We start from the raw sequence: 23973 nt of genomic DNA, 5'->3' as shown, positions 1-23973 counted from the left end.
CTGTAGTCCATCTCTGTGCCTGTTGCCCTGGGCCCTGCTATTACATCCACCTGAGCGCTGGGTTTGCGGCAGGCACATGGGCTCAAGCTCCCATTGTTCAGTGAGAGCGGCTCTATTGCCTCTCTTCTGCTCTCCTCCCAAAATGTTACTTTGCTGAGAAGCCCACAGACCTCTTGGCAGCCTCAAGGCTGTGCCGTGCTGTGCCTGCTGCCATGTGTGCTGACTCATGCTGTCTCCTTCTTTGCCCTTCCTCCTCTCAGTTCTGTTTCCACCTCTTCCCTCCCTCCTGCGCTTTTGAACACAAACTCTTTGGGGCGCAGACTTTATTCTGACTTTGCACAGTGTTCTGGCACTTCTGGGCGCTGGATAGCCAAGCTCAGGGTTTCCCACTTTTCATAGTTCTTTCTTATGTCCAGGTTCCTGGAATGATTGAATTATTGCCTTCCTGCAGTCTTGAGTAAGATTGTATAAATGGCAGTGCAGGAACTGGGGACAGAAAGAAGAGCTACAAATGTGCTATTTAAAACAAACAAACAAACAAAAAGGTGTTAAAGACCACACAATTTGAGAGCCCTAACCTGAGATCTTTGAATTCCTGGCTTTGGAAAAGCTTTTCCGTCAGTAAAATTTCCTCAGTTTCTTGAGGTCATATGGTTTGCCAAGGGAATTTTCTTAGTTCCCAGGCACCATTTAAATTCTCCTATGTACTGTCAGGTTTTATGAGCAAAAAAGAAGTGAAGAGTTCTCTTAGCTGTCTGTGAGGTGTATGTCCCTGCATGTCCAGATTGCGCATTGCGGTGGGAAGTGGTCCCCTCTGCCGTGGGCTGTTGCCAGTCTTGGAAGTGATGTGACCATGACTAGTTTGTCCAAAGGGTAGTTGTATGCTTCTGGTTTGGTTGCTGGTTTTTTTTTTTTTTCACTTTAGCTTTTAATAAATTCCCCAGATTGAATTAGTCTCCTATTTTCTGTGTATTTCACCTTGGGCCTTTGGGATTTGTTTTAAACTTTGGGCTTTGCTATGCTTCCCACATAAGTGGGGTACAGGGTTGTAAGAGATGAGGCAGTAAATAGGCTGCAAGGCGCTCGCTAAATTTTGGGGTACAGTGTGAGACAGCACACTTATATGTACATGCAGTCCCTGCTATTTCCTCTTTTCTCTTTAGCCGCTAAAGAACCATCGCTTTTAATATTCGGATCACTCGTGTCTCTCTAACTGCTTTGTGAGCATGGATGCATGCATGGGTAGAGCTTCAGTTCCGAGGAACTGAGAAAACACCGTGTCCTTGGTGCTGCCGAACTCTCAGGTTTTTCAGTGGAAGGCACGAAGGGAGCGTTGCAGGGGGATGGAGCAGCATCTGTGTGTGTGTGTGTGTTTGTGAGTGAGGAGCGAAGCGGAGGCTGGGCATGGTGCGGCTCTTGTGCGGGGCCGGGGCTTGGTTCCGCTGTGCAACGGGAAACGCCGTGGGGCTCACGGTAACACAAAGGGCTGTGAGAATCTGTTCAAGAGGAGCCAAACCAGCCAGGTTTGCCCTCAAATTGTTTTGTTCTCTGGATATTGTTTGTTTTAAATGAGAGCCTGCCTGAAAGGATTGAAAATACAAAACCTTTCCAATAGCTTTCCTTTGGCTGCTGTTCTAAGCACATCCTCGAATGAAACATTTTTCCTTCACTTTCTGTGCATTCACATTGCTTGGATTATACCTGTTGTAATTTGACAAGAAAAAGATCTCAAAGAAACATTAATCATATAATAAAAACATTGGCACATTTCTTTGGTGTATAATTGCAGGACACTAGGAGACAGGTGGCTACTGTTTTTCAGGCAATGAAAGTTTAAAATACATATGGCCTTTCCTGTACTTCCCCACATGAGTGTCGCCAGCTGTCATTGTGAGCCTTTGTTTATAAAGTAAATATAAGGAATTTTTTAAGCTTTGCAAAAAGATACAGAGAGGAGACAATTTGGTTTGACCACTTAAGATTCCCCTCTCTTGGTTAATGGGCAGTTCGCTTGCTAAAACCTTCTTCCACCTGCCTCTGGTGGTTTTTATCCAGTGGGGGTTTGTGCTCAGGCTGGCAAAGGGTGGCAGGACAAGCAGGGTGCTGGGGATGAGGACCTTTACTTGGGGTTTTCCTTGTGTCAGGCTCTTTGTGCACACACTTGGCCAAAGGCAGAGCCTTGCGTTGGTGTTTGTGGGCATGTTTCTGTTGAAGTAATTTCATTGAATTTCCTGTTAAAATGCCAGCCAACTTAGTTGCTGGTGGAGAGTCAATACTCCAATAGATAGGCTGTTGTTTTGCCTGTGCTGTTGTCCAAGTGGAGCCTTGTGACCCAGCCTGGATGGAGGCTCGAGCACAGCAGATGACCCCTTCCTCATGCTCCCTGTGGCCCCGTGCTCAGGGCAGAAGCAGAGGGACAGCAAATGCCATGTGTTTTTGGGAACAGGCTGATGTGTGAGGCTTGAACCAGCATTTTTTTTTTTTTAGAGTGGTGTGTGCCCATCTAGGAGGATACACTGCTCTCCTATTATCTTTTGGTTTACATCATGTTTGTTTATGTTTTTCCACTCTGAGGTCTTTTCCATAGGTCTTGGTTTTTATCCAAGTGCAGTGGGCTGCGGTGCTTTGGGCTGGGAGCTGCTGCTGTGTGTGCTCGGGGTGCTGCAACCGCGGAGCCCACGGGAGAAGGCAGCTCACCCCGACCTGCCCACACTGCTCCTGTGCAAGAGGGCAGAGGAACACGAGGAACATCACAGTGCACCCGTCTGCCTGCCGTGGGTGAATAGCTGCTGCGTGGATGCCAGAGAACGGGATGGCTTTGGCAGCACTGCATGTTTTTTTCATGCAGAAATGGGTTGATTTTGTTGCTAGACTGGCAGCATTTCTTTAAACTTAGATATTGGCTATCCCTCTGGAGGAATTTGTGGTTTCTAAGACTCTAATTACTTTAGTGTAATAGTTTTTCTTCTACTTTCATAATGACTTTGGAGGGGTGCCATCTGCTGTTGTGACAGCACTGGGCAGTGCAAGGCTGAGCCCTGGATGCTGGGGGTGTGTGCTTTAACCAAGCTTGTCAGAAAAACTAAGACTTTGAAATCTTATTTTAAGGGCTTAAAGCTTTACCTCCAGCCCTGTTGGGACACTGAGCACTAGGGTGAGCCAGGATGTGAAAAATATTTGTGATGGGTCCCTCTTTAGTCTGCAGGTCTGTTTGCAGGGACATGGGCATGCCTGGCACCGCTGGGCAGCTGGCACGGTTTGGGATGGATGGAGGAGTCTGTTTCCTCCATAGCAGGCAGGGGACAGGCCACAACCTTTAGTGAGCAGCTGCTTTACTAGCAAATAGCTTGACCTACATCTTTAGGCTTCCCTTTAGAGACATTGCTGTGGTGCTGTTGTGCTGGGCGAGAGCGTGGCCAGCGTAACGCCGTGCTGCAGGTGATGGGGAGGTGCTGGGTGCTGAAACAGTGAAATCACACAGCCTGGGTAAGGAGAGCTCAAGGGACTGCATATCTGACAGCTCTGGAGGAGAAATGCCATCTGTGGGTGTTGCAAATCCCATCTGGTGTCAACTTTCCACAGCCCTGCAGGCACACATCCCTCACCTTCTGGAGCTCCCTGAGTCATTGGCCGTGTGTCCCAGGGCTCAGCACAGCCCCACAGGAGGTCACAGCACCAGCCTGCGCAACACCTTTTGTCCAGTATCATAAGGTGGAAGGGCTGCAGTGAGTTATTTTAAGGAGCTTTTAAATATCTGTGGTGGGCAGTGCTGTATGGGTTTTGAAGCCTCTCATGTGAGGATGTGGGATCCTTTTCGGTCCCTGCTGTTTAATTGTCATCTAGTCCCATGAGGGCTGCTGCCAGGACTGTGCCCTGCTGGTCATCAGAGATGTCAAAGCTAGAAAAGAAACATTATTAAAACCTCAACTTTAAAAAAGAACAATTTTAGAAGCAGAGTCCCAGTTTCAGGATCATGCTGCAAGATAAAAAAGAAGTAAAAATACTGTGTCATCAGAAGGCATGAGTTCTACCCAAACCTACTGTTTAATGCCATAGTAGTGTGAAAGGCTCTTAGAGGGAATCTAATTTACTATTAGAGCTGCTGCCAGGGCGAAGTGAGATGGGCAGTCGGTGTAAGCAGCACTGGGCTCATGGCACTGCTTTAATTAGCGTATGCTGCTGAGTTTTGCTGGGGTTGTGGCAGTGACTGGCAGTGAGAAAAAAAAAATTGGGCAGGTTGGCAGAGAGCAGTACGCCTGGTCTATAGGGTCCTGCCTGGTGTCATGGGATGGCTGAGTTTTGGGAATGCCCAGCCCCAGATGTCCAAATGGAAGAGCAGCTCATGAATGTCCTGTCAATTCACAGTTATATGCAAAGCTTGGCAAATTTTCAGAAGCGTGTAGTGTTATCCTGAATTAAGACTACTGTGTCAGATGATTAACCAAATACAATTAAGCATTTAAAGAGCATGAGGCTGAGAGAAAACGAGTTCTTTCTCTCTGCTTACCTCTTGGATTTTGGGATTCCTGTTTTCTCAGGTGATCTCTTTTTATGATATTTCAATGTAGCTCAGGTCCTGTATGCTCTCTGCATGCAGAGAGGCTGGCAGCATGCAGCACTGGGGCTGGCAGTATTCGCCACCCTGGGTCCCAAATGCCCTGTGGCTGAGGCAGCTGGTCAGCAGTCCCTGCATGCTCTGGCACCCAGCATGGCCTTTCTGCCAAGTGACCTTCGTCTTTTCCTCTGGTAACCTGGTGGGCTTCTCCTGCAATGGCTGCGGTGCTTCTGCTGCTGCTAACGTGGCACTGAGGCACTTTCAGGACTGTGCAAGCAGTGAAGCAAAGTTCCTGGAGAGCAATTAAGAGGGAACTGCTTCAGATATCTGAGCTAATTCATGCTGGATTCCTGCAGCATGGAAAAGAGTCATTTTGAATGCAAAATTGTCTGGGGCAGGAGGTCTGTTTTCCCCAGCCAGAAGTAAGAGCTTCTTTGTGGACAGCCAGAAGCACAGCAGAGCTGGTGCAAAAGGCTGTGCAGAAATCTCTCTGCCCAGAGGCTTGCGTGGGACTCAGACATCACATTAGTAAAACAGGCCTTGCCCTTCATCGGAGGGTTGCTTGGATGTCGTTCTGCTGCTGAGATGCAGTCCTGGGAAACACAGTGTACAAGGTACCCGCCTTGCATTTCACAAGTGCTGTGGGGAAAAGCTTTCATCTCGGTTCTGCTTTCTGAATGCATTAAAAGCTCACCAGTTGTGCTCATGGGACAAATGAATGGCTTCTGCTTAGTGGGGCTGGTCCTTTGGGTGAGAGAAGCCTTTGCTTCTCCAGCCCAGTAGACCATCCAGGTCTGCTACAGACCCTGGATTTTTATTCTCTTTTTATCACGTACCAGAGTCTGACAAAAAAAAAGAAGAGATTTTGTTCAGTTCTTTGATTATTTTTTTTAAAGGTGCTAGTGTGCGAGAAGATACCACCATACAAAAATTTTCTGCAACATTTCAGAAAAATGTTAAAATAGGATTAAAATATGACCATCCCCAAATAGCTCTTGCCTTGAGCCCTTAGCCCGTTGTATGACAACTGACTCCCCAAAGTCCCAGCACCAGCTCCACTTCAACTCAGGAGGTGCTCAGTTGTCATTAAAGGAAAACCTTGGCTCACATTTGCTGGAAATGGCTTGAAAGCTTTACTTACTGCGTCCCAGAGACTTGGGAGCCAAAGACGCAGATCAGAAACCCTTTGGCTATGATTGGTTTTGGAAGAGCCGTATTGGTCTCTTGGCTTATTTCATGCATCACGGTTAATATTGGGCTGTTGAATGCTTGGTGGTGCAGCAGCTTATCCCATGCTGCTATATAGGGCTGAGCTTTTGATCCTTATTTTGGACTCTTTTCCTCAGACTGCGGCTTTTGCTGTCTTTAGTGAGAGACCTTGTGCTGGTCTCATTTTTAACTCAGGGAACATGCAATGTGAATGCTTTATCCTGGCAAAACCATTCAACTCTGGGATAAAGTTTACTGCTGATGGGGAAGCATCTGACGTTCCTCTTCTGAGGGTGGAGAATCCAAACACGCTATCCTGCAAGGGTGTTGTCACCAAAGGCACGTGCCAGCCCGGCATCACGAGGCTGAAGGGTTTCATAAACAATGTCTGCGGCATAGGCAGGCACCAACAGCCTTTTGGTCAAGATTCAAAACAAGGTGAAGCTGATGCATCTGAATTTACTTCCCCTTTTATTAAGACCATTCCTGTACAGAGTCACGGGGTTGCTTTTGGTGTAAGGTTTAGTTTTCAGAACGGGAGTGTGAAGTGCCTGACTCTTGCTTATGAAATCTAAAGTCTAGGGCTGGGCAGCTGAGAGAACATTTTCCTACTTCAGGAGTTTGTGTTTTACTCACTTTTTTTAAAGTTCTATCTTACGAACTTCTAGTACAGACAAAAATACTGCAATAGCCAGCATAGTGTAATAGCATTCTCCTTAGTTATTAGTCATGACTCCAGGGATTTTGGAGTTCATCTTGCTTCCCAGAAGTGTAATCAGGCCCCTGATTTTTCCAGCCTTCGGCTGCAGCTGAGGTGTGATTTATGGAGAGGGCTTTCCTGCCTTTCCACAGGGATGTCGCTCTTCCTTCCACACAGTGAGATTCCTTCTCTAGAGGTCGTAGCAAATGCCTTGTTCTCTTCTCACCAGCGGCACGTTTCCAGAGAGAACGCAAGTCTCATCAGCTCCTCTAGCAGAACCGGCGCCAAGCTGAGTGGAGCCAGCGTAGGAGGCTGTGTTTCTTCTGAGCTGTACAAATGAGCTGCTCGTACGTAAAGACAATGAAGCTTGCAGCTGTTAAAGCTGTGGCCTGTCCAGGAGGATTTCTTGCTCCATTAAGAAATCAGAGACTGTGCTTGGACCAGAGCAGCATGGTGCTTTTTTTCTTCCTGTAGCTTATTACCAGGCACAAATAACTTAACCCCTCATTTTCCTCTCTGCAAAACACACACATCGGTGGTTACCTGAATCACATGAGTATCAGACTGCTGAATTAACAAGCAGTCCATTGATGACACGGTTTTAAATCATCAGTCTAAATTAAGCACAGGAGGTGAATTACTGGTTATTTTTATATTTTATATATATGTACATTTTTTCAATCTTCTGTTTTTGCTGCAGGAAAAAACCAAAGTGGTTGAACCCTTGGACTATGAGAACGTAATCCTTCAACGCAAAGTTCAGATCTACAGTGATCCCCTCCGGGACCTGCTGATATTTCCAATTGAAGATGTATCTGTGAGTTTGCACTGGCTGTTTCTCAGATTTGAGGTTCACTCATTTCTAGTCCTACTTATCTTGGAAAATTTCCACTGTTAACCACATGTTAATTTTGCCTGCATTACTGACACATAAAGCCGAAATGACCTGCTGGCAGTTTTGTCCCACCGCATTTATTTAAAGTGAGTATCAAGCCCCGAAGGCCCAGTTTGCACTGAAAACTTGTTCTCCTTTTTCCTGCAGATCTCAGTCATTGGTCGACAGAGAAGGACTGTCCAGTCGACAGTGCCAGAAGATGCTCTAAAGAAAGCTCAGAGTCTTTTTGTCAAAGAGGTAGGGGCAAAAGTCCATTCAGTGTCTACCTTCAGCCCTTTCTCCCTTAGGCAAGACTCTCTGCTGTAGCTCCTGATCTGCAAGGTTGCAGATCACTTAATTTTTCCTGTGTGGCAAGCACCAGGTCACTGGCAGGCTGTCCACATGAGCTAGTTCTGGCATGTGCCTCTTGTGTGGTGCTTCTTTCCAGTGGGTTTTTTATGCAGAGGAAATGTGTGGCTTTGCACCGCCTGCATGAGCTGCAAGGTGCGGACGTGCAGCGGGACGAGGAGTGGAGTACACAAACCTCCCCCGAGCATCCTAGGTGCCACGGGTTCTGTAACACGCTGCTCTCTAGGACCATTCCCTCCAAGTGCAGTGATAAACGACGGTCGATGTTGCGTTAGAGGCACTACATTTCTGAGGGCGGAAAATTGGAGCTTTCTGGAAAACAGTCCCCTTCCAAATCACTGCTCCTTTTTTAAAGCCTTGGAGTGATGTAAATACAAAATCAGTAGCTGTGTGGCTGGCCAGACGCTATGCGATTTTTGTCTCTGTGCTGAAGGGTGCCTTACGAAATTCTGTATTGCAGTGCAAAACAAGTGAAGCAGCTTGTTCAGACCTTTTCCACTTGCTCTTACCTCACCCAGCAGTGTGTAACCTTTCAGACTTGTGCATGGTTTTGTTTTGCTTGGTGTAGCTTTCAAAGAGCTGTATTATTTTCCTTTTAGTGCATTAAAACCTACAGCTCAGACTGGCACGTGGTAAACTACAAGTATGAGGAATACTCGGGAGACTTTCGGATGTTGCCATGGTAAGTGTCGCGCTCCCTTGGAATACTAACGCATGGTCACACGACTGGGGTTTGATAAGGCTTAGGAGAAGCAGTTTGTCTTTATTCCTGATGCCTGTCCCACAAGCAGCCTCCCTTCCAGAGGTATGTCATTCTGAAGGCTAGAGAGTCAGAGGTTTGTGTTTGTCACTCAGCTGTGTCAGGGAGGTATTGCCGGCACAGGGCACTACTTCACATCCTATCCACCAGCATGCAACAGCCCCCTCCATCTCTGCTGAGGACACGCTACTGTCTGGGCACGTGGATGAATAGTGTTACTAGAGTGTGCTCATCCGGAGTCAGGACCCTTGTTATCCCCCTGGGCTGATGTTCCCTATGTGCTGGACACGGTGTTCCCATGCTGAGCAGATCCTCTTTGTGCCCCTGTCACTGAGATGAAGGTTTGTGACTTCAATCTGGCAGTGTAGTATCGCTATTAAAGCTGGCAGTGCGGGAGAGTTATGTGCTCTGAAACGCTGGACTGTGCCAGTGATTCCAACCTCAAAGCTAACTGGGTTTTTCAGACAGGCGTATACATCTCGGATTTCTGCTGGGCTGTTATTTTCTCGGTGGTGGTGCCTGCTCTGCTCTCAGTCCCCATGCTCTGTGCCTGCCTGGGCCATGGTTGAGGCTGCTTCCATGCTGACAGCTTGTTAAATGCTTTTTCTTGTTAATTGGCTGAAGTGGGTCTGTTCAGAGGATCTCACAGCGATGTGAAGCAGCAATGGGGCAACACTTGATCAAATCATATTAAAACTTGGCAATAATCTTGCAGTCTGATCTTGCTTCTTTTTTAGCAAGGTGGAAGACAGACTGGCCCGCTGCATCTCTGTGTTGCATAAATGCAAGTCAGCAAAAGCTCAGCAGAATCAGACAGCTAACAAGGAGAAAGCTAATTACATACTGATTGTACTTAATTTTCATGAAATGCGCTCAGAAATCAGCTTTCTCCAGCTGTAAGAGAATGTAGTTTTTCTTGAAATCTGTCTTCTGCAGGAGCACAGCTCTGCTGTGCTCTGTAGTCTGCAGTTTGGCTGTTGGTTCTGAATCCAGCATCTGCATATTGGCTTCGAGGACTTTGGTTTCCCAGTCATTAAATATGAAAATGTGTTGTGATTTCAGCAAATCCTTTAGACCAGACAAGATTCCAAGCCATGTGTTTGAGATTGATGAAGACTTTGAAAAGGATGAGGTAAGCAGATTTTTTTTTCAATATTCCACTCTAAAGTCTATTAAAAAGTAGATTTCACAAGCCAAAGTCAGAATTTTGCATCCAGGAATCAATTTCTGGTGAGATGCTTTGTACTGTGAAGATGGGACCAAAACTGAGACAATGATTTATTTCAGGGTGTGACAAGATAATCTCTTGGAGCCAAGAGTCTCCTAAATTACCTGGGAGATTACCTGTGATATTTCTCATGGCTTTTTCGCTTGAAATGCTGCAGCAGGAGAAAAAAAAAAAAGAAGAAGCCAGCAATCATTAAGTAAAATTCTTCATGTCCAGAGTTGAAAGTGGACAACATGGTTTTCAACTACATTGTGATATCGGAGTCCTCCTCCTAAAAAGTTTTGTGCTTTAACCAACCTATTCATAGCGTGTCAGTCACATTCTGCATGTACTCCACAAATGTCCAGAGGTGTTTGCTTCCTCTGGAAGTTGATGTGTTTGTGCTCTCATGGTTGCAGGGAAAAATTGCAGCCCTGGAGCTCTTACATGGGGGTGTGCTGGAAGCTTTGATAGTTGGGGCATCTCAAACCTGGTGATCATTTGGGACAATGCAGATGCCATGTTTCTCTGTGCATTTTTCTGTCTCAAGTACTATGTGAAGCTTTAGGCATGTGACCTTAAGAAGTTTCAGTTTACGGTGGGAAATGTTTAGCCCAATTGTTTAAAATCCACATGGCACCAAGATGCTGCTGCTGCAGAATTTACAGAGGAAAAGGGAAATTTCTTTCTTGAAGAGTTGAAGGTCTGAAGGGGCTGTTTCACACACGTTTCTCACAATCACTGTTTATGTCTCAGCACACCTCAGATCTGGACTGGAATGGTTTTTTTCCTAAATGGAAATGTATTTTCATGTTTGGCCTTAATTTTTTTTTTTGGCTGTGTTGTTGGTTTGCATTATGTCGTTAACTTGAGCTGTCACCTCTTTAATAATATCTAATTTGGGCTGAGGACAGAGCTGTCAGTATGTTACATGCCTCGAAAAAAAACAAAAAATGAAAACACGCTATCAAAATTTGACAGAAACCTTTTTTCTTCCAGTCAGTGTTCCAAGCAAGTGAGTTTATTGATGGTGATTGTGGAAGAGTATTCCCAGTGCTTTGGCAAATGTTTTGGCATTTATCTCTTTTGGCATGGCCATATCTAAAGGATTCTGTTACAGTTTCCTGGTGGAGCATTTACATTAGAATTATGTAATGGAAATTCAAGTAAAAGAAATCTCATAGTAAAAAAAAAAGGTGAACCTTTATAAAGGAGAAGTCATGATTGTTTTACCCAAGGAAATAAAGCATTAGACAATGTACTTTGTCATTGAAAGGTTGACAAGAAAAGAGTGAAACCCTGCCATTTTTGGTGCAGGAGATGATATAAACCAGTCCCTTCATAGGTCATCATCAGACAGACCAGATCCACCTCTGCTGCTGAGTCACTGGAAGTCCCAGGGTGGGTTCTTTCACCAGTCTGGGAACTCATTTCCCTCCCTCCACAGTGGAGGTCACAGTTGGATGTGGTTGGAGGATCGTTCTCCCTTTTTGGGACCGTAGGACAGGAGCAAAGATGGAAATCCCAGTTCATATGCCAAGAATTGCCTGGTTGGGTTACTTGAAACGTTTTGATAGATCTGAAACCAGTCAGTTGCATTTCAGCTATTGGAGTTTGGTGGGTTTTGCCTAAATTTAAAATGGAGAGTGGATTTATAGAAAATGAAATAACAGAATGAGTCTGGAGTTGTGCATTTTTCAACTTTCTAAACAGACCATTCTGAAAATTTCCTTCTGCCACAGGTTTTTGAAATACTGCTTTAAGAACCAGTGTACATTTCCTCATTGCAAAATTGATATGCAGCTCTATCAGTATAGATGTCATCTTTCTTGTTTATAGGTGACCCAGAGTAGCCTGTTTTGCCTCTTTCTTGGAAACAGATAACCCTGGAACTTTTTTGTGATGACATGGTACATGTAGCTGTACGTGTGGCTGTATTGCTGTAATTACAACTGTATTGGTTTCCAGGGTGGACACATCTCATATGTCCAAGGAGCATTTTGTGGGGGAGGCAGTTCACTTGACCTCCTCTTTTTCTGAACTTTTGCTCTCTTTCAGGATTCCTCGTCCCTCTGCTCCCAGAAAGGTGGTGTGATAAAGCAAGGCTGGCTGCACAAGGCAAATGTAAATAGCACAATCACTGTTACCATGAAGGTGAGTTTGATCCAGTGTTATGTTAGTCATGAATGAGGCATGAGGATAAGTTCAGACCACATCTCTAAAGCTAGCAGGAGGGTAACGGAGTGGGTTTGGATTTGAATGGGCATCTGTCCCTTTGTAGAGTATCTCAAGGTGGACTGAAGAACTCAGTCTGGTAACAGCTTTTGACCCTTCCCTCCCCAGAATACAAGACCAAAGCACTTCAAGTCATGACAGGCAAGCTGAACAAAAAGGTGAAGCATGTTCTAGTAAACTAAGATTGTTTCCTCAATGAGCAGCTGAGGCTTAGATGAGGATGTCAGTTTAAATAACTGGAACAGCTGCCCTGCAAATAATACTTTCTGCATTGACAGTTTTCTTGCTGGTAGGAAATACGTACAGAGGCCAGCTTTAAATTGAAATGACAAGTCTTTGCTTTAAAAGCAGGGGTGATATCACTGAGGAGATGGAGCATTACTGACCTAGAAGCAACAGCTGCCTTGTCTCCTGTTCTCGGCTGTACGTAATCCAATTTAAGACATTGTTTAGGTTTTGCAATGGAGGTTTTTAATAGTTCCACTACACGTTATTGCTGTGGCAATGAGCCCATCTTGTTTCACCGTGCAGCTGTCTTGGTACAGCATAGAGAGTATACTAGGGAGCTATGCTCAGCTGTGCAGCTGAAGGACGGCTGCCGTGAGGCTGCTTTGTAATGACATTAGTGAATCTCAAAAAGCTCAGTTATTCTGAGGCTCAATTAAATGAGTTATGCTTTTGTGAGAAGTGGAACAGGACCATTCATAGGGCTAATTTTGCTTTTTAAGTTGACTACTCATGAGCCAGAATGCAACAGATGAAACAGGATTTTCTACTCCTGTGTTTTTCCAAGCAGCAGGGTTGAAGCCGTTTCCATTCCTGTAAGTTCTGAAGGAGGTATAATACACTGTCAAGGCAGTCAGTTGGGTCTGTTCTTGACTTCTCATGGTATTGTTAGCCTCAGGGCCCAGAAACGCAAACCACCTTTCAGATATGTTACCTGAACTACAGTGGCTTCAGTTCAGTTAATAAGATCCACGATCTCTTGTGAAACTCAGATATCAAAGTATTGAAAATCAGTAGCTATTTTCTGAGCTGGTCCTGATCACTTCTGTGTCTTACGAAACACCTCCTAAGGCACATGGGAGAAATCTGAGGACTTTGACCATCTTCAGCCTTATCACCACTCTGAGAGGCTGCTGTGCTATCACAGAAGCAGACCTGTCCATCTTTTCAGTGCGGGTTCTTTCATTGCTGTGGGGCACTGAGCTGTCCGTAACTCCGTTGCTAGGCATGTAGAGAGTGTGTTTTGCAGAGAGCCTGCCCAGGAGCAAACTGTAATTAGACTGCAGCTGGCAACCTTTATTTCAGAGTAACCGTTCTGTTGCAAAGAACTTCCTTGGCTTGGCCCAGCTGTCTTGCTCTCGCAGCATGTTGGTGCGCTGCATGACAATACGGCATCAGGATTTTCCCTTTCCCTTTCGCTCCTTTCCTCTCTCCCTCTCCCTCTTGCCCCTCCCTTTTCCCTTTCTCTCCCCTCCTTTCCCTTTCCCTTTCTGTCTGTCTTTCATCTCTGCCCAGATGGACGTCCTCAGCTCTCTAGCTGTCCCTCTGCAATTGCAATGCACACCAACAGCATCTGTAGCCTGACGGGCAGGGGTGTTCCTTTGGCTCCTAAGTTTGTAGTATTAATTTTAAATGATCATAGTCATGTGACAATTATTTCTGACAGCAGTACTTAAAAGGGACGAACACCATAGGAATAGTGTTTGCTACTTGCTTGTGCATTTTCTTTTGAGCAGAATTCAGAAGATACAAATGGTGTAGCATAAAATCCCATACCCACGAGGGGTATCGACCCTGTAGTATCTAGAGAGAGATCTATCGTGAGTTTCCACAGCATCCACTGCAAAGTTTCTGAGATTGATTCTGTGAAGTGCTAAATCAGTGTTTAAGCTGGCTTAATGCTTAGAATACTTAACTTTCCATGTATTTTTATGCTTTGTTGAACTAAAGGTTTAGTTAAATCTTATAAAACCTAAAGCTTAGAGCATGTCTATAACTAACTAGTCATCTAAATGATGCCAGAAGTTACCTTTCAGGTTTAGACCTTAAAGACCTTAGGTTGCCATTCAGACCATAATGTTCCCTTCCAGTTCTGTGCAAGAGAGTGGTTTTATTGAACATGTGCTAGTGTCAGTAATGATGGGAGCAGGAAGTTACTAGCAGTCTCCCATCTGGGATGAAGAGTACTGTGTTTATTCATGGAACAGTGGAAATACTCACAGTGCCGCTTGCCGTGGTTCCTTTGTGATTCTCCTAACACAGATATCCAGCAACTGTGAAATGCACCCTGCTCCTTACAGACCTGACAGCATATGGTGCTGCCATAATTGCTGCCTAAATGTTCCTCTGAATTATAGTCTGGTCAGCCTTTTGGCTGAGAAGCAAGAAGAAGGATATTCTGAGATACTGGACAGCTTTTATTCATAAAATCAGTAGCTTAAACATAAGAACACTTCTCCCAAACTTTTACTGCTTTTTGAGATGAGAATTGAACACCAAAGCAAAGCCAGTTCATGGAAAGAGGTTTGTATAAAAAAACACAACAACCCCCCCCCAAAAAGAGCAGTTGAATGGATTACAGTCTCCCTCAGCTTGCATTTGAGTACTAGAAATGTCCATATGTCTGTCCCAAAGTCTTCCAGAAAATTGCTTTGTAATTCTGAGTTCTTTGTCAAAAAGACTCTGGAAATACCTGCTTTAGGGTGGGATAAATCAAGCGATGTGCTGATCTAAATTTGCCACGCAGTGTTACTTTGTAAAGGTAAATGAGGCTGGAGCCAGCAGAGAGAGGAGCTGGAAGCCCTGGGGCTTTGCTTTAGATGGGCAAACCTATAATAAGAAGTAAATTAAAATTTAAAATGATGATGAAATCTCTCTTTATAAAAAGAAGTGATACTCAAATGGGTGAATCTGCAACACTCTTGGGTCATCAGTGTTTCTTGTTACAGTATTTTCTCAGTAGCAGGAGAGCAGATATTCAAAGTGTAACTGTGGTTTGTGATCTACAATAGAGTGAATACTTGGATGAGCAAGACCTTTTACTTTTGCAGGTATTCAAGAGGAGGTATTTTTACTTGTCACAACTCACAGATGGCTCCTATATTCTTAATTCCTACAAAGATGAGAAAATTTCAAAAGAATCCAAAGGCTGTATTTTCTTGGACGCTTGCAATGACGTTGTTCAGGTAGGTGTGCTTTCTGCATGGCAGTACATGGGCTTGTACAGTGCTGGCTCTGAGACAGACATGCTGCCTCAAGGTCTGTGCCATCAAGGGGTAGTGAAGGCATGGGCTTACAAACTAACCCAGAGTTGGTTTGCTTGCTGTGCTAATCTGACTAAAAGGCAGGCAGGGTGTTTTGTAAGGGTGCCATACTTACGGCCAAGAAGACAGCAGGTAGAAGAACTGCTGTCAGAGTAAAGTCGAAGTATTTTGTTACTTCATCTGCTATCTCCCTGCTCTGTCCATCTCCTTTACCTGATTATTGTACGTCAAGTGCCTTCAAAGACACCCTGAGGGTTGATGCCAGTAAATGACTTAATTTTGGACACCTTCCTCCTCTGTTTGCTGCTCACACCAGCTTCTTGTTTCTTAAGCTATCTTCTGATAAGTCCTTGCAAACATCCAGCCCTTTGGGACTTGTGGCCTGCAAAGAGCTTGTAAAGTTTTAGGAGCAAGTATACATAGAGGGCTTAAATCTGGATTTGCTTTGTTGCGCTGAGAGTGAAGTGCAGCAGCGGATTGCTGCTGTGCCTTCTGCTGTTTCTGTCTCTGCAGAATCTTCAAGCACCCAGTGTGCTGGAGCTGGTACAGGGCAGCTTAAATTACTCCTGCGGTTTGCTTCAGCATGGATGAGTCAGAGCTGTGCGTTTCCTTTTATCTTTCTCAACACAGAAAAAGCAGTAGTGCACATGCCTCAGTGATGTACAGGATGTACTTCCTAAGTTGCATCAGATATGCCTTAACTTCTGTTTGGGAAATGCTGTTTAAAGGCCAACAGAGCTCAGAAAAGTTGTATTGAACCGCTTACTTTTAAGATAGGTACCTTTAAGTGTCCTGGAATACAACATTAGTTGCACTTACTGTGTCAGACAAATGCGGTTCCTGGCTTCTCTGCATTAATATTAAAGGTCTGACAATGTAAGAAGGAACTTCCTCATATTCCTCAGTGGAATGTCTGTATTTCCGTCTGTCTGTCTTCCACTTTCAGAGGAGCTGGCAACCATGGAGCTGCGTACTGCTTGGGTGCAGCCATGAAACCCCTTGTGACCACTGCAGGAGAGGTGCTGGTTCAAGGAGGGCACTTGCATTGTGTTTTGTGGCATTTTGGTTCAGAGTGCTTCCAGAGAGAGGGAGCCTTATGGCTAGTACTGTGCCAAGACATTGAGAAAAACATAATATGAATCTTTCTCGTTTGTTTGTTCAGTGTCCCAAGATGCGCCGTTACGCATTTGAACTGAAGACGATAGACAAGTACAGCCACTATCTTGCAGCTGAAACAGAGCAGGAGATGGAAGAATGGCTGGTAACTCTGAGAAAGATCATTCAGAGCAATACTGAGAGTTTGGTACAAGAGAAGAAAGATACTGTGGAATCTGTGCAAGGTCCGTTTATAAATAAACAACTACCTTCACTCTTCTCCAGCAGGATGTAATCAGTGTCTCTGCAGAAGTGTATACTTTTCTTTTGGGATTAATAGCAATAATTGTGGCTGACACATGATGTCATGCAAAAGGGCTTAGTATAATGTAGGCGATAGTTTGAAAAATAAAAGAGAAGGGAAACATGACCCTTCTTCTGGATGGGAAATCCATGGCAGAGTTTCAGGACTCCTGGAAAATTGGCTCTGTGATGAAATTCTGCTTTGGAAAGATGTAGCAGGCTGTAATAGTACACTGTGGTACTAGTAATGTATGGAAAAATCTCACTCCTGAGAAATGGAAAAGTCTTCTTAAACTGTTTCTGTACTACTGTAACCAAATATTGCAGGATGCTTTCTGGCAGAGAGGTGTTCCTGCAGTTATTTTGAACGTCTGTTTTTTGTGGCCTTGCAGACGAAGAATCAAGCACGCAGGGAAAATCAGAAAACATCCTGGAGAGCCTGGAGAGGAGCATGCATCCGGAGCTGATGAAGGTATCATGTTTGCAGGGATTGCTCTCCCAGCCCATAGTTCTCTCCACCATGTCTATAAAAGGGGTTTTCCACTCTCTGTGTCTTCAGCTCTGGGGAGGCTGAGCAGGCACCAAGTGCTGCTGGGGTCTCCGTTGCTTCACCTGCCTGTCTCACGGATGGAGCTCCATGGTTTGAGGCAGCATGCTCCTCACCTCCAAGTGTGGGGCCCTTGAGGAAGAACTGGATTTAGAGTGAATGAAGGGCAATTGTGATCAGTACTGCCTAGTCCTGGTCAGCTGGCATGACCATCCTGGCCGTGAGAGCGAAGCGGCAGTTAAGTGGTAGTCACCTCCTACTTACGACCCAGAGTGTAGTTGCCTACTTCTGTCTGCCTGCTCATTTGCCAGAGCCATATTTTTTTACCATCATTGCACCCTGTTGGTGGCTACATCTGAGAAGCCTTGCATCCTCTCATGTCTCACAAAGGGAACCTGAAAAATGTTTTGTTTTGCTTTCATTCTTTTCATATAATGAATGTTTGCCTCTGCATGGCCAGGCAGTAATATCAATGCTTTTCTTTGTCCTAGTATGGAAGAGAAACAGATCAGCTGAACAAACTGAGTAGAAATGAAGGAAGACAAAACCTTTTCTCTTTTGACCCAGAAGTCCAGGTAAACATCCCCGTGTTTGCAAATGCAAGGTTTTGTTCTTTGTCCTGTGTCTCCTCTGTTCCCTTGCGTGGCCACAGCGTTTACCTGCTGACACAGCATGTTTTTCAGTGGTCTGGAGAACAGAAGTGCAGCCCATGTCACTGTCAGTGAGAGCTGAATAAGATGCCAGTGCTCAGGTGACAGCTTTGCTGGCTTCTGTGTGATATGTCTTGATGTTGCTGGATTTCAAACTCATCCTCTGGGCCTCTGGGAGTTTCTCATGGTTGCAGAAGTGGTATAAGTGGTGTTGCAAGGACACCTACAAAATCTGTGGGCTCAGCACTTCTGGAGTAGGGAGCAGTGATGTTAAAGGACATGGGTAGGGGTTTGCAGGGAGAGCCTCAGCCTTCAGGGAGTTTTCAAATGTAGGAGATGTACAAACAGAAAAAGGTCACCATGCTCTTCTCCTGCACTGGAGTAGGGTTTTCTTCTGACATCTTTGCTGAGCTCTCTACCAAGGTCCAGGTGTGGGATTTCAGTGGAATCAGCTGCAATTGTTAACACAGTTTTAGAGACTTGTTCCAAGTTATTTCATAGTTTCTGGTTCTCCTTCTGGCATGCTTTAGCTTGTTCACACCTGTGAAAAGAGCATTTTGTTCTAACAAGGAAATGTAATTAGTCTTTAAAAGATTTAGTTGTACAAAATGAGCTTTCCTCTTGGCACTTCTTTAAGGTCTTTAACAGGAAGAAGATTCCTATGTTCTAGTCAGATAATAACAATGGAAATAATATTCAGTGCAGAGCATCTAAGATACCTTTTTATTTTTACTGAACTGATTAGGCTGAATTCACTGCCCTCCTTCTATATCCAGAGCTGTTTATTCTGATATGAGTCAGTCAGATCTGCTATAATGTTGGGCATTGAAAACCACTGCCTTAGTCAATGCTGGTGTGTACGTCCACGCTTATATGCCTGGTGCTGATGAGGCTGAGAGCAGGAACATATACATGCAATATACTTTCCTCATTGAAAGAAAATAGGGGAAACAATGGCAAGAGTTTCTCAGAATCATATTAACAATTGCAGCGTATTTCACTGAAATTACTTGATCATGAGATGTCAGCATCCTAAGTTTGGCATGCAGGCTTCTGCAGGTTTTGAGGCGGGAAAAATTAATAGCACTGTGCCAGATTGCCACCCAGAGACGTGCTGGTATTTGGGAGTGTTTGGTAGCTCTGTATCCCCAGTGCCCAGTACGATGGGTGTGGTGAAAGCTCAGGGTCTTTATCTGGCTGATGGTATTTCAGTCATGTACGTGTCTGCTCTCCAAGAAGGCCAGATGTCGAGGCAGGGACCAAGCATGGGTGTTCCGTGTTAGGAGTTAGGTAATTATATCAAGACTGTTTGGATTTCCCAGCTGGCTCTGCAGGCAGTCTTTGTTATGTCTAACCATACTGGTTATTGCTGCGCGTGTAGAAATGCCTTCCACTTCAAGATGTTGTTCACAATCCCAATGGTGTGTGCCTTCTCTCTATTTCAGGCACAGGGACCATCACTTAAACTAGGCAAATCTTCGAAGTGGAAGATACTTTTCTGAGTGTAACGACGGCTTACGTTCTGCTTTCTTCCCCAAGCGCTAAATGGTGTTTGGGAAGATCCCCGGGGTTACAGCAAAGCAGGAAGGAACTGAAATCGTACTGAGGTTTAGTTTTCTGTGCTCCACAAACCAGATTGCTAAAAATTGATACATCCCCATGAATTCATGTGTTGAATACGTTTGTGTAACATCACCAAATGGCACTCATTGTACCTTTTGTACCACTTAAAAGAAAAGAATTAAGACAGTGTTGGCTGTAGTATGATGCCTTAACATTATTCAGAAGGTTGTTTGCTTTTATAATGAGACCAGATTGTTTTCTTTGCTGTCTAGAGGCTAGACTTCTCGGGGATCGAGCCAGATGTGAAGCCATTTGAGGAGAAGTGCAGCAGGCGCTTCGTGGTGTGCTGCCAAGGCTTCTCCCTCAACCTCCTTGCTCAGCTCAACGACACGTCGGAAGGAGGACTCACCAATGTAAGGGAACTCTGGCATGTCCTGCTTTGTCTTCTTTCTACTCACAAGCAAGAAAAACCCTCGGCAGATTAATCAGGGTGAATTAAAACATCCCATTTTGCCATGAGCGCCGATGGACCTGAGCAGGCAGTGGCTGCTAGCCCAGAGTCATTGTAGGATTTGTCTGTCTTGGTATTTTGGTGTTCTAAAGATATGTTTGGAGACAGGGTCTGTCCTGACATGCTTCAGCCTGCCAGGAACTGGGACTGCTGGGCGACATAGGGAGTGGGAAGCATGTGTCGGCCGCATTCTGGGTCCCTGTGAAAATGCTGTTGGTAAATGATTAAGCTCCATCTTCAAACCAATCGCTGCTGTGTTTTATTTCATTTCTCTTAATGGCAAGGGATTTCCCTGTTCTGAAACCTTCTGACTCTCAGCCTAACTATATTCACAGCAACAAAATTACATGCATTTATTATGGTGCTGAAGTTATGCCGTAGCCTAAAAAGCTCTTCCTTGTATTTTCTTGAGCCTCTGATGTCTGTAGACAGCTATTACATCTCTCCTCAGCCTTTGTTCTGCCAGGTTGAGCAGACCAGGCTTCTCTAGTCTTTCCTCCCAGTACATAATCCCTGTTATCATACCCTGCATTTGCTCTGCCTGGAGTAAACCTTTTATGCAAGGGTGCCGGCGCAGCAGATAGCATCGCAGAGGAGTCAGTGGCGCTGGCATTCTCCGATCTCTGTTGATGGTACCTTGTCTGATGGCTGTTAGAGTTGCAAATCTTCTTTTTAGTGGTTTCATAGTGGCAGCTCACAGCTAGTACACCAGGATCTTTCCTCTTGGCAACTCCCAGCAGATGAATGCATCGCTGATAGCAGAGATTCTTGCTATTCATCCCGAATCAGGCCCCGAGTCAGACCTAATCAGCATATTTTTAATATTGATGTGATGCCTCCAAGTTATGCTGCAATGCCTTGAACACACTGCAGTCTTATCTTCAGGCCTTCACTTTTATCTTTACATGGATGCATGCATTCCTGATAGAATATTTGAATTAAAAATACATAGAATTACTGCCACTTGCCTTGTGCTGTCAAGGGCAGTAGCTACAAACAAGTTGACAGGTTTTGCACATGCAGTGTTAGCCTTCTGTCTGGGCGTTCCTGGCTGGGACAGCTAACTTGCTTCTGTGTCGCCCAGCATATAGCAGCTGAGGAATGTTTTGAGCGTCTTGCAGTTGGGCCATCCAGGGCTGATTGACTTTGAACAATAACTGAATTGGTCTTTAGCATGTAAACATAAACATTCTTATTGCAAAGGTTAAGCAGCTCTGATGGATGGAGGTAACCTTTTCTTTCTAACTTCTTAGTTTATCACTTATGTAAAAATCCCTATTTCTTTATATTTTATTGAGGATTTAAAAGTAGCTGTATTCGGATTTACTAGAACAAAATACAAGAAGATGCAGGAAAAATAATAGTTTTATGTATTTATAAAACAAATAAACATGGACTGTCTGTCAGAATTCTGTAAAATGCTGGTGGTACAAAACTAAAGGAACAAACAGATGCAAAAGGCAAACCTAAGAGAAGGCAATGAATGTTGATACTCTTGAGCCTGTACCATGCGTTTTTTTGACAAGTACATTCCATCACATTTCTAGGTTGAGCCCTTTTTCCTAAGCTTGGCATTATTTGACCTGAAAAATAACTGCAAGATTTCAGCTGACTTCCATGTGGATTTGAACCCTCCGTCCGTTCGTGACATGCTGGTGGATAACTCTGCATCCGGAGCAGAGGGCACCAAAGGACGTTCACCAGGCGAGAGCCTTGTGCACGGGGTCCCAGAGTCTTGCCTGCGCTACATAAAGCAGGTGAAGATCTGACTTTCCCCTCGTTCGGTGTCTCTGCTGAGGCTGTGGCTGTTGAGAAGCGTTGTAGTCTGTTGTTATCCACTGTGTGGAGAAGTAGAAGTCAGTTTTTCTCTTGAGCTGTGGGTTTTTGGTTGATGTCTTGAGCCAGTTGCCACTTAAGACTCACTGGCAACAATAGGCAAAACACCAGGTCGAGTTTTTCAGGACTTCACTATGCTCAGGCCTTGTGAGCCCCCATGACCCATCAGTAGCAGCAACCGGAGCAGGGTCTATGTGGGTTGTGGGAAGGGATGGCAAGACGATCAGGGCCAGACCCAGTGGTGCAGCTAGAGTGTCCTGCTCTCTGACAGCCTATTGTCTGTCTGTTGCAGGGGGTTTTCTCCGTGACCGACCCACACGTGGAGATCTTCCTGGTGGCCCGTGTAGAGAAGGTGCTGCAGGGCAGCATTACACACTGCGCAGAGCCCTACATGAAAAACTCAGACCCTGGGAAGGTATTGGATGGGGCCATGAGAGTATCTGCTCAGTGATGCTGTCTGCTGCTGCAGGGAGTAGTGTGGTCTGAAGCATGGCTTGTTTCTGCTGCTCTTTAGCTTCTTTCTAGCAAATCCTGGATTTCATCTCTTCTGCTACTTGTGCTGTTCCCAGGCTGTCTTCAACTGGCTGTCTTGCTGATTTGATTCCTTCCCCTGGAAAGAGGCAGAGAAAGAGCCAAACAGTTGCGGCAGAGAATCTTTCCCTGTTACCATTCAACAAGACAAAGCCTGGGCTGGCAGCAGCAAAGTGGCACACTTCACCCCTAGAGAAGCAGGTTGCTACATGGTGCCACACGCAGTGTCTTATGCTGGTCCTGGCTCACTCCCTCTGGGAACAACGTTTTAGCAGCAGAACATGGGCTTCACCCTGTATTCTGCTTGCTCTGCCTCTGTCTTGCTTCATGCAGAATGCCACGATTGTATGGGGAAACTTATGTGAACGGTGGTCAGGGAGGGGCCCTGGTGCTGCCATTGTCAGTTTCTGCATGCCAGAGAGAGCTGATGCTGCCTTGATGCATTTTCCCAGAAAAATCAATGTAATAGAACACCCGTAAGTGATGGCATTCCCTCAACACACCTTGTAAGTCTGTATAGGATAAGCCAATTGCGGTCAGTTTTGGAAAATAAACTAATACCCTTTGGAAAACAAAATACTAATACTCTGACAGTTTAATGCAGAATCAAGAGGCATTTTAAGATGTCTGTGCCCACAACATATTTTCCTCTTGCTTTGCAAAAGTAATAAACGTGTGTGGTGTGAAGTGACAGACAGGGATGTCTCTCAGCTGCTTCAGCGACTGCCAGCATCTGTGCCTGTGTGTTCTGGACTGCGGGGAGTTTCTTCCTGTGGAGAGTGCAGTGCTCTCTGCTCCTTCTCTAGGGCGGCATGGAAGTGGTGTCACACACTGATCTCTCTCGTGTTTTGCAGACTGCCCAGAAGGTCCATAAGGTGGCCAAGCAGGTGTGCAGCCGTCTGGGGCAGTACAGGATGCCCTTCGGCTGGGCTGCCAGGTGAGTCCCCTCAGACGGTGCGTGGGCTGTGGCCGGAGCTGCTGCTGCGAGTTGTCCGGGATGCGAGTGGGCCAAGGGCTGAGTGACTGAAGTCAGTGAAGCTGCAGCTGAGGGCAGAATCTGCCTCCAGTTCCCAAGAGAGAATGAGGATTGGCCTGAAATGCTTTTATCTGGACTTAGAAACAAAATATTAAAAAGTAAACAGTGCTGGGAAGACAGTAACCTTCCTTCTGACCTGTAGCTACTGCTATCAGGGCAGAACATTCCTGGGGACAAATTACATCGTCCCTTGCTGCTGCGGGAGTCGACACAGAAATTCCCGCCTGGCACTGGCCGTTGCCAGGAACAGGATGAGAGTGGAGGACCTCCCGGCCTGGCAGTGGAGGTTTGTCTCCCATCTTCAGCTCTGCTTTAATTAGTGTTCTTGGGAATGACTGGAGATAGTGATCCCTTTCCCTTGCTGTTCTTTTACTGAGGTTGGTAAAATACATCAGTGCAAATCTCGTGTCAGAGAAATGCGTGAAGGCGAGTTCATCCTTCAGCCACTGCCTCCTATTGCTAAACTGTTTTTTGGTGCTGGCAAAAGGGATGGTAATGACCTGGGAACACCAGATGACTCTCACAGTGGGCTGGTATTTGGTGGTATATAGCTTGCAAAGTGTATTGTTCAGCTGAATTTTCTTGTGATGCTGACCACTCAGCTTTGAGATGGTGGTTTTGGGATGCATCTGGCTCCTAGGAGCCAGCACACAGCCTTATCCCTCTTTCGAATGGTGCCTCAGCCTAACGATGGACTCTGTGTGGACATTGACTTTGACAGAC

At 45.3% G+C, this 23973-nt stretch overlaps 1 protein-coding gene across 1 annotated transcript in view; it reads left to right on the top strand.

Annotated features, from left to right (window-relative positions):
* Positions 1-6618: 6618 nt before the first annotated feature.
* The window catches only part of DOCK11 (dedicator of cytokinesis 11), a 63771-nt gene continuing 46416 nt past the window's right edge, over positions 6619-23973 (top strand). The window contains exons 1-14 of the mRNA XM_009875114.1: positions 6619-6768; positions 7165-7281; positions 7507-7596; positions 8307-8389; positions 9530-9599; positions 11733-11828; positions 14966-15100; positions 16341-16518; positions 16969-17048; positions 17615-17698; positions 19609-19749; positions 21395-21604; positions 21976-22098; positions 23069-23151. Coding sequence (XP_009873416.1) covers positions 6619-6768; positions 7165-7281; positions 7507-7596; positions 8307-8389; positions 9530-9599; positions 11733-11828; positions 14966-15100; positions 16341-16518; positions 16969-17048; positions 17615-17698; positions 19609-19749; positions 21395-21604; positions 21976-22098; positions 23069-23151 — 1640 coding nt within the window. The remainder of the gene's footprint in view (positions 6769-7164; positions 7282-7506; positions 7597-8306; positions 8390-9529; positions 9600-11732; positions 11829-14965; positions 15101-16340; positions 16519-16968; positions 17049-17614; positions 17699-19608; positions 19750-21394; positions 21605-21975; positions 22099-23068; positions 23152-23973) is intronic.

The sequence above is a fragment of the Apaloderma vittatum genome, unplaced genomic scaffold (assembly GCF_000703405.1).
Source record: "Apaloderma vittatum isolate BGI_N311 unplaced genomic scaffold, ASM70340v1 scaffold10408, whole genome shotgun sequence".
NCBI classification, from domain to species: Eukaryota; Metazoa; Chordata; class Aves; order Trogoniformes; family Trogonidae; genus Apaloderma; species Apaloderma vittatum.
Note: the sequence above shows the minus strand (reverse complement) of the source record. Positions and strands in the feature narration are given on the sequence as shown.